Source organism: Cryptotermes secundus, unplaced genomic scaffold (genome assembly GCF_002891405.2).
Source record: "Cryptotermes secundus unplaced genomic scaffold, Csec_1.0 scaffold429, whole genome shotgun sequence".
NCBI classification, from domain to species: domain Eukaryota; kingdom Metazoa; phylum Arthropoda; class Insecta; order Blattodea; family Kalotermitidae; genus Cryptotermes; species Cryptotermes secundus.
The window spans coordinates 919059-938019 of record NW_019725845.1 but is presented as its reverse complement, the minus strand read 5'-3'; the positions used below and the strand labels follow the sequence as shown (position 1 = coordinate 938019).

The window sequence follows — 18961 nt, the reverse complement described above, 5'->3', positions numbered from 1 at the left end:
CCATAGGGTTGTGAGATGTTGAGGTTCTCACATTTTCTAGACAATTGGCTCATAGATGGCGGCAAGATTGTCAGTCCTACGCACCAGCCGCCCTTTACCCCCCAAAAATATTCCAAGAATATTCCTGGTACTCATTTCTGTTAGAGGCTGAGTCGAGCCCAGGACCATAGCTCGGCTGGAAGGATTAGGTCAATTGAAAAAATCCAGTGACCTTATCAGGACTTGAACCCATGACCTTCCGGCTTGTAGCATAGTGCCTCAACCAACTACGCTACCGCATGCCCATTAATAACAAATTATTACCTTTTAAGTTATTATTGAATACACAAAAATTATAATAGAATATCAGAGTAAAACAGTCTTCTGGTGGATCTTGAAGAAGAACCTGCACAAAAGAGGCAGTCTCACAAAATCAACCATACCAGTTATGCCCAGAAATCTGTAAATAAAATGAAAATCAAGTGTTAAAGCAAAGTAGAAATTTTAAAAAGAAAAAAGAAAATAATTGCCTCACCTCGTGAGGATTATGCTGAATTTTTCCATTTCTTGAAAAGTGACTTTCCATGCAGATGATGCATGTTAGATCCAAGTGGAGAAATGGCAATGAAATGTTAGTAGATGGCATTTTGCACAGCGGCAAACATTGCTGGTAGGTTCTGGCTCGTATATCATCAGAAACATTGCTTAATAGACTTGAGGAGGGAAATGTAAGCCCATAAGGCAATTTTATAATATTTGCCAACAGATTCTTCATTGTGAGACTTATAACAGACAAGTTTGGTTAAAGTAGAGGCTAGACAGTCTGTAGGTAGAAGGGTTATCTAAAATTCTATAACCTATTCAAATGCAAGAGTTCAATCATTCTGTCTGAATCATCATCTATGCCTTGCCTCTTTCATTCTTGTCTTATTATAATTTTGGTCGGTATAGCATGCATTAAGAGCCCTCATTTGGAGATATGTTTCTTTGTATTTGAACAAAGTGCAGTTGTAAATTTTGTGACACACTCATATTAATGACATGTGAGATTTTTGGTAGTCGAGGGTTTTAAAGTTTTTCTGGTTATATTATGTACCCAGGTGACCACCATGATGCACGCAGAATTCTTCTGGAAGAATACACGAGTGAATGTGACAAACAACGTGATGAGAAGCTGAAGGATATTGCAGAATCACTAACAAGACCACGGTGCCGTCGCAACATTCAGTCCCACAGTACTGCTGCAGCTGTACACCCTGTTTACCAGACAAAACCCACAAGAGATGGAGAATATAGTGAGGAAGAACAAAAGAAAGGGTTTGACAGGACAGACAGTCCGATCATCTCTCACCAAGATCACATTGATGGTGGAGGAGATAAACTTGTAAGAATACATCTTCTTTGTAGTCTTTGAATTAACCACAATCTTAGAGTATACTGTGTAATAGCACTATGAAAGGTAACCATGATGGGTTTATACAAAGTATGATTGTTTCCACCAGTTAATACAATTTTGTATAGAGATCACAGTTATATGTAATATATTGTAACGTGTTTGCGTTACTGAAGGCGCCGTAGAGATGGTTAATTGGGTTATTTAACAATCTACAAGTAACGGCTACAATTACTTATCTCACAGTTGCGGGGTTTCACACTTTATAACCCTAATCGCATTAATCTGTCGACACTGTTGCGGGGTTTCACGACTTATAACCCTATGCGCAAATCAGTTCACACTGTGTTCAGTAGTCTACACGTTTACAGTAGGGGAGCTATGTATCACTGTATCACACACTCCCAATTACACAATCACACACACGTCCGGATCTTCTTTCCACGACGGCTGCTATACTCCAACTGTAGTCCGCTGACTGGAGAACTGTTGATAACACACTCTCGGCAACTATTACTTTATAACTCGGCGGCTGGCACAGTACAACTGAAGTCGCCGACTGCTACAGTAGAACTCTCTGGTAGCCACATTAGAACTCGACTCGCGGCCACTGTGCAGCTCACTTATATAGCTGCAGTGCTTGCTTGTTGCATAATGAGTGCCATGTCATCCTGTTACATCACCGCTGTTGATTGGCCTTGCATAGTTACCCGGTTACGGGGCTCGGCTATCTTCGGCTCCGCTCGGCTCTCTCCGGCTCCGCTCGTGACGTCACCGCGCGTAGCTGCCAGGATGCGGGGTGATTGCTCGCCTATTACGCGAGCGTTACGTTACCGCTGAGGGGTGGGAGTGGAGCGCTGACTCACCCGCCGCGTCACTGCTGGTGTGGGGGGGGGCTCGGCTTTGCGCAACATGTCACAATATATATGTTATATGTATATTCTTAGGCATTCTGTGCCCAAAGCAGAAACTGGAAAGCTTTGTGTTGGGTCATATTCATATGTCTGTGGGATTGTCAATGTTCTAGAAGACAACCACGTAAAACTATAACAATTGTATATATTAAATTGTATAAATTTAATGTAAAGAATAGCTGCGAAGCTTTGTGGAATATTCAAAAGTTGGCTGGCCCTGAAAAGGGCAGTTTGTTCCAACGTGAGTGCGCTGGTAGAATTTGCTCCTTTGTAGTAGACCAAGTCTTTACGGCCGTTTAGCTGGTCTGTATGGCCGGTGATGTGCTGTGTGCGCCGGTAGTAACAGCTGCCTACGGCATGGTTGCTGGAGAGTTGCGGCAACTACGTTAGCTGCCTGGTCTCAGAGTGAGGTTGCTGGAGAGTTGCGGAAACTACGTTAGTTGCCTGGTCACAGAGCGAGGTTGCTGGAGAGTTGCAGCAACTTCATTAGCTGTCTAGTAGCAGAGCTCGGTTGCTGGAGAGCTGTGGCAGCTACGTTAGCTGTCTGGTAGCAGAGTGTGGTTGCAGGAGAGTTGCGGCAGCTGTCTTTGGTGCACTGAACAGCTCATGACAATGATGACTGATCACTCTGAACTGAATGTGATCACTGATGATTGTGAGCTTTGGGCTCCACTTTTATACTATGCTTGCTGGGTGGAGCTCAAACTTGCAGTTGTGATTGTGAATGCTGATTGGTTAGCACACGTGATGATCTGCAGGTGGGCTGGACATCGAGTGCTGTATAAATATGAGTGGTGGCAGCAACGTGCGGCAATGTGATGTTGACTAGGAGTGAGTGCTGTCTGTTAGACTGGGGAAACCACGTGTTAGTATGTGGGATGTTCCCAGATGTCCATCCTTATGAATAAGTTTAAATTAACCCTTTTGTTGTGTATTCATTTCTCACCATTTTCATAAAATAATGAAATTTTAAAGTAAGAATATGAAAAAAAAAGAGCAACATAAATATGTTTTAATTGTCTAGTGAATGAAGTTGAATGCCACAGCAAAAGGAGAAGACTATTTCTTGTTGTGGACTGAAGTTGAATGTTGCACTGTGCAGTAATGGATGCATGTTCGACTTCAGTCAAATGTTGCAACAATAGTGTTAAGCTATATATTGTTGAGGACAAAATGGGTTAGTGCAATGTTAACACTCTAAAGTTATGTTTAGGAGGTGCTCAGTTCAAATCTGAACCAGTACATAAACTCTGCCTACTGAAATTTTTCATGATTCACCTCAGTCCCTCCAGACTAATATCTGATATAGCAACTCAGATTAGGCTATGACCACTACATTCCCATTCACTTACAATTTGTTATTTGCCAATTATCCTATCAAAGCCATATAGTCTGAGTTGCTGATACCATTAAAGAACGCGTATGTATAGAGTGTCTGTATGTTGGGAGCTCTGTAAGAGAATCTGTAGACCAGTCAGAGCTACATTCTTACTTGAAAGCTTAAGTTGTGAAATTCAATTTTGTTAATATTGTGACATGTTGCGCAACGGAGAACCCCCCCACCCCACCAGCAGTGACGCGGTGGGTGAGTCAGCCCTCCTCTCCCCCCCTCCAAACGGTAACGTAATGTGCAACGCGCGGTGATGTAACAGGATGACGTGGCACTCATTACACAACAGGCAAGCACTGCAGCTATATAAGGGAACTGCGCAGCGGCTGCGAGAGTTGTAACGTGGCCATCACCGAGCTCAGTTCCGAGCAAGCCTACAAGCGAATGCGTTATCAACGAGTTCTCAGTTCGCAAGTTACGAGCTACAGACGCGTGTGCGAGAATCAGTGATAGTTTGTGATAACCAGTTATATTTGGAGTGTGTAATTCAGGGAGACTTGTATAGTTCCCGCGTTATTAATACGTGAAGACTCTTGAAGATAGTGTTAAGAGATTTTGTTGTAGGGTTTGTAAAGTGTGGAAACCCGTAACATTGTTATAATTAATTGTAGCCGTGATTTGTAGGTTGTTAAATAAACCAATTAATGATCTCTACGGCGTATTCGGTAACGAAACACGTTACAATATTTTATGTTTTATGTAGATTTTTTGTGTTCTGGACCACATGTGACAAAGCTTTGATGTGATAACAGGTCCGTGGGGATCCTGACGGTTGTGGATTGGACATATCTACGCATCGCTACTCTCCAAGCTCAGAGTTACGTGTTGACCTCCCAGCTGAAGACTTGCTGAACATCAAGAAGGGCTGGCTCATGAAGCAAGGACCCAATAAAGTAAGTTAGTATGGTAAATGAAAAGTAAGTCTACTTGTATTTTGAACTTGGTTCAGTAGGAGATAAATTTAATGATGCAATGATCATTAGTAACTGATATTTCACAGTTTTCTGGATGGATGAGACTGTGCATAACTAAAGAAACAAAGATGCAGAGTCTTTATGTGTATCATGTGTTTCATATGTGTCTGTTTTTAAACTTAGAGAATGAGTTAAATGAGAAATGTCAGAAGTTACAAAGCAAACAATCAACTTCATGGTGTGTGCACTCTAACGTGTACTAATAGGATGATCAGTTAAGGAGGATTTGGTGTAAAGCATGTAAAGGGAAAGAAGCAACATTTTTTAAATGAAGCTGTGGGGAAAAAAATAGCTTGGAATGTTTAGGCTTTGATGGGTATGTACAGCCACTTTGAACAGAGCTTTTGTTGCTTCGATTTGTATAGCTTTGCCAACAGAACTTGTGAGTTAGTGAGTACATACGTTAAAGACCTATATTGTGACAGAATTCCTACTAGCATGCCAGAAAGTTGTCAGACATAACCTCAGAACTCCACATTAGTAGTTTAGTTGCAAACTTTAGCCCATTAAAATATGTTTCACTTTCATGGGTATAATGTTTCATCATTTACTGTCATAGAAGTAAAGTGCAACCTTGCATTGTTTAGCTGTTGTTATTTTTTCATGGTTTTAACAGTTTGTATAACAAAATTTATTTTGAAAGATTATGACCTTATAGAATTTGATTTGGAGGCACACACTACTTCAGTCCATTTTAGTGCTGATAAGAAATAGTTGTGTTTGATGAATGTATTTCAAATTCTTCAGCTTCGTGTGCCATGAAATTTTCTTGCATACAGTTAGATACTACAAAAGAGTGGCATTTTAGCTGCTCAGGAGGAAATGAAGTGTTATTTATTTTTAAGAGACAATACAAGGGTGGCTTGCATGTCAAACATAGTTCAATGTAACACTGAGTGACAAAATATGTCTGTATGTAGTACATCACAACCAAAACCTGCTCTATGAGATGAAGTTCTTGTTTCAGGAATGGAACAAGCACTGGTTTGTTCTGCGTGGGGCAGCACTGATGTACTACCGTGACCCTACAGCTGAGGATAAGGGTATTCTGGATGGAGTCATAGACCTTAATGGTGTGAACTCTATATCTGAAGTTCAGGTTGCTCGCAACTATGGTTTCCAAACTTTGGTTAGTGTGTCTTTTTGTAATATTTGTCTCTCTGCTTTGTACTAATGTACAGGGTGATTTTTTAAAATGAGAACCCAATGTTAGGATTGTTAATGTCACGCATTAGAGGGCTGGAACCATTTTGGGGCTGTGTTAAAGATGGTGCATAATACATACTGCACATACGAGTTTCACCAAAATTACACTAGCTCTCTAATCCATGATGTTATTTACATTCCTAACACTGGATTCTTGCATAAAAAATCACTCTGTACTATGGTCCATAATTTATGAACAAAACAAACTCCATGATTTTAGTCCACAAGCGAACTATACCGACCGACCGACCAACCGAGCGACTGCCGCTTGTCGGTGAAGTTAGTGCCAACTTTTGCGGATGGAGGGTGTCGCGTGGTCAGCACAATGAATTCCCACGGCCGTTAATTTCGGTTTTCTAGACCAGACCATAATTTATGTCTGTCCTGTAATATATACAAAGGCAAGGTGGGTGTGTAGGTGTTATTGGGTGATGTTTAATAGATTAGTTGCAAATGGAGCAGCTTTAGAAGGAACAGCTATGCACTTCTGTGCTTGGAACAGGAAAGTCATGAAACCGAGCAGAAACCAGTTTAAAGAGTTGTCCGTGACAGAGAAAGATATCAGAAGTAAGTTCTGTGAACTGAACTACTTGTCATTATGGCTTGAAAGAGAGATGTTAATGCAACAAATACAGGGGAGCTAGGAATTCAGTTTGGTGAAGTGAAATTTAATTTTGATGAAATTTGATGGAAAATGGAAAATTATGTTACTCTGTGCATTGACTTTATTTTATAAATCTTTAAATTTTCTTACTCATTTTGATGTCTTCAAAAATGTGTTTTATAGTCAAAAGTATTCCCACTCTATTTTTAAGGGAAGGGGGGCAAAAGTCAATAAACTTCTGCTAACTACAAAGTTCATTCTTATTTCAGGAACAACCTGTTACTCCCTTGTTCTTAAACAGAGTTTTCTGCTGTTCATAGGAACTTTTATTGATATAATATACCATTGCTTGTCATCAGAAAGGAAACCTTTATTAAGCATTCTAAATATTCTGTTGTGGCAGTTATGAAGCTATTGTTTCTGTAATTCTAGTAAGTGAGTTATTTGAAGATACTGGTTTCATGAAAGTTTTCCACATGTACATGTCAAAGCCTTAAAATAATGGTATGGTTGTTTGTGCTAGAAAGTCTCTTGTAACCTCTGCATTGCCAATTAAATACATAAAAGGCGCATTCTTGTTGTCTTTCAGGCATGGGATGAACGTCGGTATGTTTTATCAGCTGTGACAGCTGGTATTCGTGCCAACTGGATGTCTGCATTGCGTAAAGCTGCAGGCTTACAAGAACCTCCATCTGCAGGAGGCTGTGATAGAACTCTGAGTGTGGGTGAGAGGCTTGAGCAAGAATTGGACAATTCACAGCAGCTTGCATCACCCACTGGGCAGTAAGTTCTAAAATTCCATGAACCTTTTTTTTTTTCACAGTCTGCCTCATGTGACATACACATGTTTGACATTCAGTCTTCCATCAGTATCAAAAGATCATTAAATAGAATAGTAATAAATCAAAGTATGTAATGTTGATTCTTTATAGTTGATTTAGCATACTTAATATTTCTTTAAAACTTTGTTGCTCTGCAGTATATCAAGGTTATGAATAATCTATGTGAACAACTTCCCCACACACTGCATGTCCTCTTTCCTCATGATGCAGTGTATTTCTTGTCCCTGCATTTTCCCATCCTGTCACATTTTGGTTTTCAGATGCATTGTGTGCTGAGGTTTTTTTAAATGTTTCTGCACACATTGCAGGTGCCTTCTTCTGGATGAGTTTTGAGGTGGAAGTGAGAAGCAGAAAAATGTGAGGAAAGGGTTGGAGTGCATGGAAGGGTAGGCAGCAGAGCATAATGCTGCTTAGGCATAGGGCCCCCTAGCATTGTATAGCAAATTACATGTGTGCATGTGGACGCGCTTATGTATTACATCATATATTTTCATACAGATGACATCTATGTATTGCTTACATGATGAGCACTTGCATCTTATTAACTCTCTTGCCCTTGTATCTGCTCATTATTAAGAAAATTGTCACTGCATTTCTGACTGATTTTGAAGTCCAAACTAAAGTCATTGAACTTTACAATCACCACATTTTAGAAAGAGAAATGTAGACACTCAGATGTGACCAAGAAGGCATGGTACTTTGTGCAGCAAACTAGCTCTTATCCAAAATGTATGAAGTGGGGTCTGCTGGGTCTATGAATCTGCTTATTGCATGAGAAAACTTTTATAGAAACCCAGTAAGCAGTGAGAGCAACATGTTTTTGTTTTTGTTCTTGAGCAGGAGTCTTCCTAGACAATATGGCAGCTTGACAGCTGAAAGATTTTGGTTATGTATACTGTAATGTGATCACAAATTGAACTGGCCTCTTTTGTAATTCACCAGCACGAGAGGAATGGAAAGCATTGGGAGAACTACTGCATAGCATGGCACATTGCAAATTTGTTTTTTAACAACACTGTAAAAATGGTACATTTTCTTTGAAATTTTCTCCAGTTTTATGATAATTCTGGATGCTTGGATACCAGATAACCAGGAGTTTACTGTAATTGGTTTAATTAAAATTAAATCTCTGAAATATTTGAAAGGATAGTGTCAAATGTTATGTGCCAGAACTACCATTACATCTATATCTTGAATTGAAGTCCATTATTTTCTCACTGTTAGTAATATATTTTAATTTCTTTCTCTGATGCAATGTACTGTTGGATACCCTCTGAAATAGTGCTGGATAGAATGCATTTTGGCTTACTAGTGAAAATAAATTGTGAGAAATACCCCACATACCTAAATGGAGTCCCAAGTTAATCTAAACTAACTCACCACAAAAGGTAATTTATACACTAATACTTAATAATTTGAAATGTTAGTAAGAAGAGTTACAGGAGCTGTGTTGTTATTGTAATTCAATTCTTACAGGTTGGAACAAGAACCTTCAATTGTTCCCAGTACACCTCTTACTCCTCGGTCACTACTCTTCTCATCAGATGAAGAGTATCGCACGGCATCAGAAGGAGGACGTAGGGAAAGTGAAGACTGGGGAGAGCCTCTTACTCCTCTCCCTCCTTCACCACCCTTGAACAGGACACCTATATCCAGAGTAAAAGAAAAAGCCAGGTAACTGATGAATTTGGAAAGGAAATTTCTATAACTATGCAATTATGAGTATTATATTTTTGGAAATTATCCATTGTCCTATTTTTTTTAACACAACTTTTTGGAGACTGGATTCTGTCTCCAACATCAGGCAAAAACCCTGCTGAGTAATCTTTTACATAAGGATGGAGACCGAATCCAGTCTCTGAAATGTCATGTAAATAAAGATTAGGATGATGAATAGTGTCCAAAAACACAATAATTTTATTAATATACCAGCATCACAAACTTTAGATCTTATTCATTAACTGTGGTTCATACAAATCCATGTATATAAGCTATTTAACAAAAGGTGCACTATGCTACAAGCCCGAAGGTCACAGGTTCGATTGCCGATGTCTCTGGATTTTTCAATCGATCCAATCCTGCTAGCCTCACTATGGCCCTGGGACTGACTCAGCCTCTAACAGAAATGATTACCAGGAAGTTTTGGGGCATAAATGGTGGTCAGTGCATAAGTGTGACAACCTCACTTCCATCTGTGAGCCTATTGTCTAGAAAATGTGGGAGCCTTGACATCTTACAGCCCTATGGGCCTCCACAGCCTGTTACAGGGATAGATTTAATTTTTTTAATTAAACAGAATGGGCAATATAAACTTTCTGTACAGATTAATATCAAATTGTAGGTCACGAGTTTACAAGAGGTCACGGTCATCGCCACCTTCATCAAGACGATCAACTCTGGACTCACTGCGAGCCGATGATTTGTTGCTGGCTTGTTGTGGTGAACTTCCTGAGTCTGATGCTGAAGAAAGTATTGGAGTAAGTTAATACAACATAATTTAAGATCCCTTACCAAGTGTGTTTTTTAGAACAGGGTGGTGAGAAGAATATGTCATCCTAAAAGAGATAAAAAATCTTGAGGCTGGAGAAAATTGCGTGATAAGGAATTTCATAATGTGTACTCTTCACCCAGTATCATAAGAGTGATCAAATTAAGGAGCATTAAATGCATAAGGCATGTAACATGCATGGATGAGATGAGATTACACACAAAGTTTTGGTCAGAAAATCTGAAGGGAATAGACCACTTGGAAGACTTGGGCATAGTTGAATGCATATTAATAAATTAAAGGGAAGGAATGTGAGGGTGTGGACTAGAGTAGTCTGACACAGGAATGAGAAGAGTGAGAGATTATTGCGAGTGTGGTTGTGAACCTTTGGATGTTAGAAAAGACAGAGACCCTGAGTGGCTGTTGCCTTAGCAGGAAAGACTCTACTCTAGGGTCAGCTGTTTTAGGCTCTTTAAAGAGTAAATTGATAATGTGTTTGTGTGCTGTACAAAATATATAATTATTTCAGATATTGTTGATATGTGAATTACTGGACTAACTTAACTATATTATGGTGTCCACTCATATATTCAATAATTCAAACAGATTCTTTCCAAGAGGGTTTTTTCCCCAGAAAGCCTCCATTACAATATTTGTATTGTAACGTGTTTAGTTACTGAAGATGCAGTTCGGATTGTTAATTGGTTTATTTAACAACCTACAAGTCTTGGCTACAATTAATTATAACAATGTTACAGGTTTCCACACTTTACAAACCCTACACACAAATCTCTTCACACTGTCCTCAGTAGTCTACACGTATTCACAGTACGGGAGCTATACAAGTCTCTCTGTATTACACACTCCCAATTACACAATTACACATGCGTCCGGTTATTCTTTCTGCGACTGCTGCTATATTCCAACTGTCTTCGGCAATGGCTACATTTCAACTGACTCCTTAGGCAGTGCAGTTCTCTTATAAACCCTCAGCCAGACAACGGGAAACGACTAGCTTCCTTGTTCCCTAGTCGCTGTGTTTGCCGATAGCCTAGCAACGCTGTTGGGAGTTGTTTACGGCTACGTAGCAACTGCGGCATCCCGTGTTACATAATGGGTACCGCTGTTTACTCGCTTTGCCTAGCAACCGCTGTTTACTCGCTTTGCATAGTGACCAGCATGCTTGGACACGGCTCACTTCGGCTCCGCTCGGCACATCACCGCTGGCGGTGAGGGGAGGGGGAGGGTGTCCTCCATAGCACAGCACGTCGCAGTATTTTAACCTCTTGATCATGATTTGAAATTTTAGTTGGAGATTTAATTACAGCATTGTTGATTCGGAGCTACTAACATTTTAACTGTCATCACATTTTGTGTATCCATTATGTAATGACTTTAATGAATCCCAGTTTGTCATATGGGATGGTGTCAGTACTACCAACATTTATATGAAATATCACAGAGCTCATCAATATGTGCAATTGTCATAAGAGTGACTGCATTTTCTGACCTTTGTGTACTTCGTGACCTTTCAATGATTCCTGTTCTCTCTTTCAGCTGGATTCTGTGAAGAGTTCCCTATATGACACAGACAACCAGTCATCTGAGATGGAGGATCTCAAGCGCCAGTTGAATGTGGCGCTTTGTGAAGTGAGTAATGCAGAGAAGGAACTGCTGAGGCTTCGTCAGCGAAAGTCAGATGTGGCAGCTCTTGAACAGCGGGTAACGCTTAATATTACAGTCAGGATTAGTTTTTGGAATTTTGGCCATTAACATCTTGTCTCCATAGCTTGAATACTTAACCAGTGAAGTTGTTCTTTTCCATGTTCTTATCTCTCTGACAGTGACACATTAAATTCCCCCAACATCTAATTTGTTACTGTGGTGTTTAATTTTATAATTTTTGGCCTCCTTTTAAAATTCAGCATCTCAATCATATATTGTTAAAAAATTATTATACAAAAAGCTTCTGAAAGACCAATTATAAGACTTCACGTGCTTATATTTTCATTTCTATAGCCATTATACGTAGGTCGTACCAAAAGTCATGAGCAACTTTTTCTTGCATGCAACCTGGGAACAGCAGACGAAAGAGAGTATGGTGGTAGGTGGAACCAGCTATTGTGCTAACCTTGAGTGTCTTGTGATGTCAATAGCTTGCATCACATGACCAGTATCACTCCTAACAAAATGGCCGACAACCATATGTTTTTTCGCCAGTGTGCTGTCATCGAATTTCTTGTGAAAGAGGATATCCCTGCTGCAGAAATTCACCAGAGACTTCATCATGCTTATGGAAGTGTGCATGGGTGCGAGCAGTGATCGAAGATGGGTGAAACATTTTAAACATGGGAACACCAGCATCAAAAATGAGCCTCGGAGCAGTCATCCTCGAACAGCATCAACTGAACGCAACAAGGAAAGAGTGGATGAGATCATTCAAGATGACAGGCATGTGACTGTGGACACAGTAGCCCAAAAACTTGGAATATGGCACAGTGCAAAACAGGAGATGATTGGGAGCTTGGGCTATAGGAAAGTTTGTGCTTGTTGGGTCCCACGGTTCTTGACCGAAGACCACAAAGGTTAGCGAAAAGCCATCACCTCAGAACTACTGCAGAGATATCGACACGAAGATGATGATTTTTTGCTCTGTATTGTGACAGGTGACGAAAGCTGGTTTCACAATTTCGAGCCTGAAATGAAACAGCAGAGTATGGAATGGCACCATTTGCATTCTCCATCAAAAAAGAAGGCAAAGACAGTGCCATCAGCTGTCAAGGTGATGGACACAGTCTTCTGGGATGCAGAGGGGTTTATTCTGGCTGAATTCCTAGAACCTGGGCAAACCATCAGTGCTGCTCGTTTTGTCCAGACGCTGCACAAGCTCCATCGGGCATTGCGTGATAAACGTCCGAGATGAAACATCATCATCCTGCATGACATCTTGCCTCCATGCCGCTCGCCCCACATTGGTAGCAATTGCAAAGATGGGGTGGGAAGTTCTTCCACACCCCTCCTATAGCCCTGCTCTGGCACCCTCTGACTACCATCTTTTCGGATTTGTGAAGGATCAGCTGTGTGGACAACATTTTGAGACAAGGGAGGCAATTCAGAAAGCAGTGCATCAGTGTCTTTGGATGGCTGCAATGGAATTTTACAGGAGGGGAATTTTCAAACTCCCAGAACGCCGGGAGAAATGTATACAAAGAAGTGGCAATTATGTGGAAAAATAAAGAAAAGTCTGTAGATTGAGGTGGTGTATTTGGTTTGTCAATAATAAAGCATGTTACTTTACAAAAAAAATTGTTGCTCATGACTTTCAGTACAACCCTCGTATTAAAGTTTATATATATTTTAGTAAAAGTCTGTACTTCTGGCTTTACTCTTAAAAAATCCACCACTGTTGCCACCAACTTTTATTTTCATTCGGACTGTGTGATCTCACACATATGCCTGAGTCGTGCACATTCAATATACAGGTTCATCAGTGGTATCTGTTGTTTTTTAGAAATAAACACAATCATAATAGTCAGCTGACAAATCTGTCTAGCAATACTTTGTACGCCTCATTGATAAACAGAGTTTCTTACTGCCATGTAGGCTAAAAAATTGTACTTCCTTTGCAAGCTCAAGGCTAGTATGGATGAATGAACTGTTCTTCCAAAAATCACTGTAAAATCCTTATCTTTTGCAGACTATGAAATCGTCACTGAAACGTTTATACCACTGGAAACATTGCTGCAACTTAAGTGGCAGATACTGTGTATACTTTATAATTATATAATTTTCAATACCAGCCCAACAGTGGGTCCTAGATTCTAGTTTCAGATTAGGCGTGTTTTCAAAAAAATTTTGGGCATACTGATTTGTTTCTCTTGCTATTACTTCAGTAATGTCTGGTGTACAAACAACTCAGAAAATTCCATGGGGTTACTTGGGTCTTCTAAATCAACATTTATGCCAGGCTTGCCATTAAATGGAAAATGTGGTCACTCAACATCTGAATTTGCCCATATGTCGGATTGCATGCTACTGTTGTTGCTGACATTTTCTGCTTCATCAGAGCTGACACTTTGTTCACCACCTGACGAAATTTTCGGGTTTATTTCACTATCACTATTATATTCACCCTCTGAAATACCACTGTATATATTCTCTTGTAACAGTTCATAGAACACCTCCTCATCAGTTACACACATCTTCTTGCTAGGACCTGCGATAATATTTAGTCAAAAGAACTTGAACCCAGGACAGCTATCAAGCAATCAACAACTTCCTGTCACACTCTGAAGTAGCTAGAACATCTTACAAGCATAATGTACAAGTTTCCATTGTTGACTGGCATTATACCTACAATGGAGTAGTTAGAAACATGCATGATGTCTATAGATGTCATGGCCACTACAATACACGGTACCACATGGCATCTATAATTGTCATAACCACTTGACTGGTTAATGAACCTGGTATGTTAGTATGACATGCATATTCTTTCCAGTTATAAGTAAGCCATTCAGTTGTCATCCAGGCTTACAGTAAGAGTCCTGATTTAAGAGATTCCCTCAGTTTGTGTTTATTTCTTGTGGTCCCAACCAAAGCTTCAGAATGTATATCAATGTATATGTAAATCTATTTGTTCTAGATGTAGGATAAACATTCAAGTCTCATTCATTCAGAAAAACCAAAATTTGCATCAGAGGACACAGAAATGTTTCTTGTTTAGGTCTACAGAAAACTGTCAATGAAATTAGAGAGAAAATTAAATTATGTCCTTGTGGAGAATAGGAGTTCTAATGAACCATTACATATTAGAGTAAACTTTTCTTGATAACTTTTGGTACAGATATCCTGTACCAAAATTTTGTGTAATTTGTTTTAATGCTGTTGCAAAGCTGAAACATGAACAGCCACAGGTTTCCCAATATGGCATCACTTCTTGTGCCAAATGCAAAGAACATTCATTAAATTATAGTGTGCATATGCCAATTTATGATGCTAGTTAGTCTTCTGATTTAGTTGCAGGATTTGCTTAAGGCATTGGAACGTGCTGAAGATGAGCTTCGGCAGAAAACCAAAGAAGCAGCTGAAGCAGAGGCTTTGAAGAAAAGGTAAGCAGTGCTCTAGAATGTAGTTATTCAGACTGAACTGCTTGAACAGTAATACGTATATTTGCTGAAAATTTAAATTGGAATCCACATTCTGTGCCATGTACTTTCATTACTTGTGACATATTTGGTTTTTAAAATTGAAACTATTGTTCTTTAAATCTAATAAAGGTGATCATTAGAACACATCACCAAGCATATCAGCATGTACTGTATTCAAAATTACATTTTCTGGCAGAAATGTATCATAGTTACTTATTAAGATATTCATTTTAATTTACATATTTGTTTTAACCCTATCCAGTCTTCATATTTTGAAAAATTTCTGCAGCCAGGTCATCAGGGGTTTTTAAATGCCTGCCGAGCCACTAAGTGAACCGTTTTGCCTAAAAAATCGGTGCAAAAAGGGGATAAAGTTATAAAGCCAAATGTGTACTTACATTTTTGATTGTTCAATTCTTGCGACAGCTCAGCGTTTCTATAGTTTTGTGATGTGGATGGTGCAACAGGAAGTAGGGATCACGTGAACTCTGCGGTCTCGCGAGTGATGTCACACACCCCCCACTCCTTCCATCGTTATGCAACACTCAGTAACCCCCCCNCCGCCGTGACGTAACAGGGGTAACAGATGGCAGAAGGAGGCAGACAAAACATTCATGCATGCATTGGTATAATTACAGTGCCACCTAGTGACGTATAATCAAAATATGACCGCAGAAACACGAAACAGACGCTGTCGATAATATGTCCGACATTTGTCCATGGAAGCACAGTCACCATGTTGATTATATTTTGACGTTTGACCGGAAAGTTTGACCCTTTTCATGATACAAGCCACTTATATCAGCTCAGCATACTTGCATTAAAACTGACACAGCTGAAGAGATCAGTACAATGTTGATCACTTAGTATAACATTTCCATTAATATGAGGTGTATCAGAAAGTTCCCAGGCTAGATCAGAAAAGAAATTTAGGCTTAAATTACTCAACTTTGGCTGCCATCTCCTTCAAAATAGTCTTCTTGGGGATGTATACAGTGATATCATCTTTTTTCCTCACTTCAAAAGCACTATTGACGTCATTTTCCTTAATGCCATTGAGTACCACATGTGATTCCCTTTGGATGTCAGACACTGTTCCAAAACATCGTCCCTTCAGTTCATTTTCCATTTGGAAACAAAGCAAAATCACAGGGGGCTTTTGTCATGTGGCAGACTGAGGCAATAGGCTTGTGGAAGTGTGACCTTGGCCTCCCCTCTCATCTTCTTTCACTGAGGCAGTGAACTTTCCAGGAACTTTCTGATACAACCTCATGGATAGTGTCAGGTTATGTATATTGATGTTTAAAGGAAAATAACAGACTTTTGTGCTATCTATATTTGTGGTTATTTGGAGGTAATTTGAGGGAGTACTGTGAATTTCTGTGTACAGTTGCATTTACTCCTAAGCAACCTTGGTCTGTATAGTGGGTAGTTCTGTGTCAGGTCTTGACAGTCATAGGATTAGGCTAAAAACATAACTCTCATCATAATGAAATGATGGCCAATAGAAATTTCAGCGAGCCTATTTAAATTCTTCTTACATATTCTTTTGAGAATTTGACTGCCTGCTCCATACATCTGATGAAGGCACTGACGGTTAAATGAGCGAAGATTATTGCAGTTTGGATACATTTTAATGAAGATGATAAACGAGCAGAATGTTTTGGATCCCATCCATATTCAGTCTTGTAATTCTAATTATTCATTGTTGGGCAGATTACATGCAGTGGCTCAAACTGTTTCTTATGAATGTTTTTACATTAAATACTAAAGCAGTTATTGTATTTTTTATTGACATTTGTTCTATATTATTTTGAATTTTGGATGGAGGATTTAAGGTGCTTGATCAATTATGATTGCTGTAAGTAGGCTACAGATCTTATGATGTGACTTTCACAGTGTTTTGACTCATAAAATTCCCATCCATTTAACATTTTTATGCATGTATTAAAATATGAAGCTATATATATGCATTTTTAATACAAATTAATTAATATGTTAGGAGAAATATGTGTCATTTTGCTTGCTGCAGATTTAATGGTCATACACAAATCTATATGCAGTCAGTCAGTTTTGTGCTCTAACCTTTCATGCCCCTACTTCATTTAAACACAGAATAATAACAATTTATGAAGTTTTCGGTCTGTAGTGTGTCTGTTTTTCATTTCTTATTCAGTTTTTTAAATTCATCCTGTAGCCTGATCATGACATAGTGATCCTTCCTGTCAGCCTCAAAACAGCATTGACTAGCAGTAACATGCTGACTAGACATGTTGCCAGCTCTGTGTCTCATTTGCAAGTGCTGTTTCATGATGCATGCTGTATGGACTCTGAATGATTTATGCTAGCAACTGCACCCTTCAACATCTTGGCTTGAAACAAAGATTTGACAGCAGTGCTGTATTTTCCCACCCAAGTTTGGATTATTACATCACTTACAGGCATGGTCAGGGATTATTAGTCATGGCCAGACTGTAGTCTGTGAATGTGTGTGTGTCTGCATTCAAGAGTATTTTAGGTTCACAGTGATTTGGACACATTCATGTTATGAAGTATTTGTTTTGAAACAAAAACTAATTAACCTTATTAATACAGATTTCTTTTATAATTTCCTTTTTAAATTACCTTTATGCTTACAGCTATGGTGAGCTTCTGAGAGAGCATGAGGAAGTGCTGACTCATTGGCGACAACAGACAAATGGTGAGGATTGGCAGGAGTTGTATCATCAGCTGGAAGCCAGGTGAGTGTGGCTATGTGTTGTTCTGTTGAACTGAAAGAACAACAGTCCCAGTAATTCTCATTGCTATAAAAAGAAATAATGCTGATCCTGCTGTTTGCTTATAGGTACCATGAAGACAGTGAAGAATGGCGGCAGAAGCTAACTGATGCAGAGTCCGCACTTGCTGCAGCATGTTGTCGGTGTGATGCACTGACTCGAGAGGCAGTGGAAGCAGTCTCCCTTGGCGAGCAGTTGGCTCGAGGCATTGAGGAAAATGAGGCATTGTACAGGCGTGTTCGTGAGTTGGAGGGGCGGGCAGGGAGTGCAAGTAGCAGTTCTGCTGGTGGCAGCAACGGTCTGTCGGCATCAAGGGAGAAAGGCCGAAGTGTTGATTCTCTTAGTGATTTAACAAATATTGATCTTGATCTGGACCTGTCACAGATTGACAAAGAGAGGCAAGTGAAGGTGTTGCTTAAGGTACTTAGCATGGCTTGATCCTTAAACTTCAGACAGATAATAAGTCTGCTGTCTGAAAGTAATCTCAGAGTGTCACTACCTAGTATAATGGTTATATATTTTTGAAGGTAAGGCCCCAAACCTTGACTGTGCATTCCATTCATTAAATTTGGACATTCAGTGAATTTCATAAATATTTTGATGTAACATGTAAATGTATCAATTCCTAACAGTAACTAACATATACGTATAAAGGACATAAAATTGATATCAGTAATTTAATGTAGTATGATGTACTGGCTTTCCAGTATTTTGTTTTATTTTATTTTAGTTCTTAGTGGAATGATAGAATAAGAAATGTAAGTTTGCTGGATTTTCATCTAACCTCTAACATGCTTTAAAAAAAATTGTGTAGGCTGTAATTATGAATCTAATTCACATTTTTACTGCTTTTATGAGGTGTAATTTTATTCTTCCTAATAAAATGATTGATGTTAAATGAGTAAGTAATAAGCAGCTACTCCAATATTGATGTACAGGTTAGTGGAAGAATATGACGACCTACGTGGTCGCTTTGAGAAGGCTGTGGCAGAGATACGTGCCATGAAGCGTGAGTTGCGTGAATCACATGCTCTGTATGATGATCTGGAGCTGACGCTAATCACTCTACGACAGGACGGGAAACGCCAAGAAGATGCTAGCAATGCACAAGCTGCTCTGATGGCCGCAAGAGTGGAGGATCTTACATTGAAGCTGAGTGCCGCTGAGAAGCAGGTTAATAGTTATTTTAAAAATTCATTAAATTGTTTTGTGTTCTTCAGTATGTCACTATATGAATATTGTAA

The 18961-nt window shown here is 39.4% G+C and overlaps 1 protein-coding gene across 2 annotated transcripts in view; it reads left to right on the top strand.

Moving 5' to 3' along the window:
* LOC111863706 (protein outspread) overlaps positions 1-18961 on the top strand; it is a 396370-nt gene that overhangs the window by 355213 nt on the left and 22196 nt on the right. For both annotated transcript variants that reach the window (XM_023850245.2, XM_023850246.2), the window contains exons 8-18: positions 1080-1363; positions 4429-4569; positions 5618-5779; positions 7050-7243; positions 8779-8976; positions 9644-9779; positions 11348-11512; positions 14810-14901; positions 17580-17681; positions 17786-18115; positions 18656-18890. In XM_023850245.2, the coding sequence (XP_023706013.1) occupies positions 1080-1363; positions 4429-4569; positions 5618-5779; positions 7050-7243; positions 8779-8976; positions 9644-9779; positions 11348-11512; positions 14810-14901; positions 17580-17681; positions 17786-18115; positions 18656-18890 (2039 nt within the window). The remainder of the gene's footprint in view (positions 1-1079; positions 1364-4428; positions 4570-5617; positions 5780-7049; positions 7244-8778; positions 8977-9643; positions 9780-11347; positions 11513-14809; positions 14902-17579; positions 17682-17785; positions 18116-18655; positions 18891-18961) is intronic.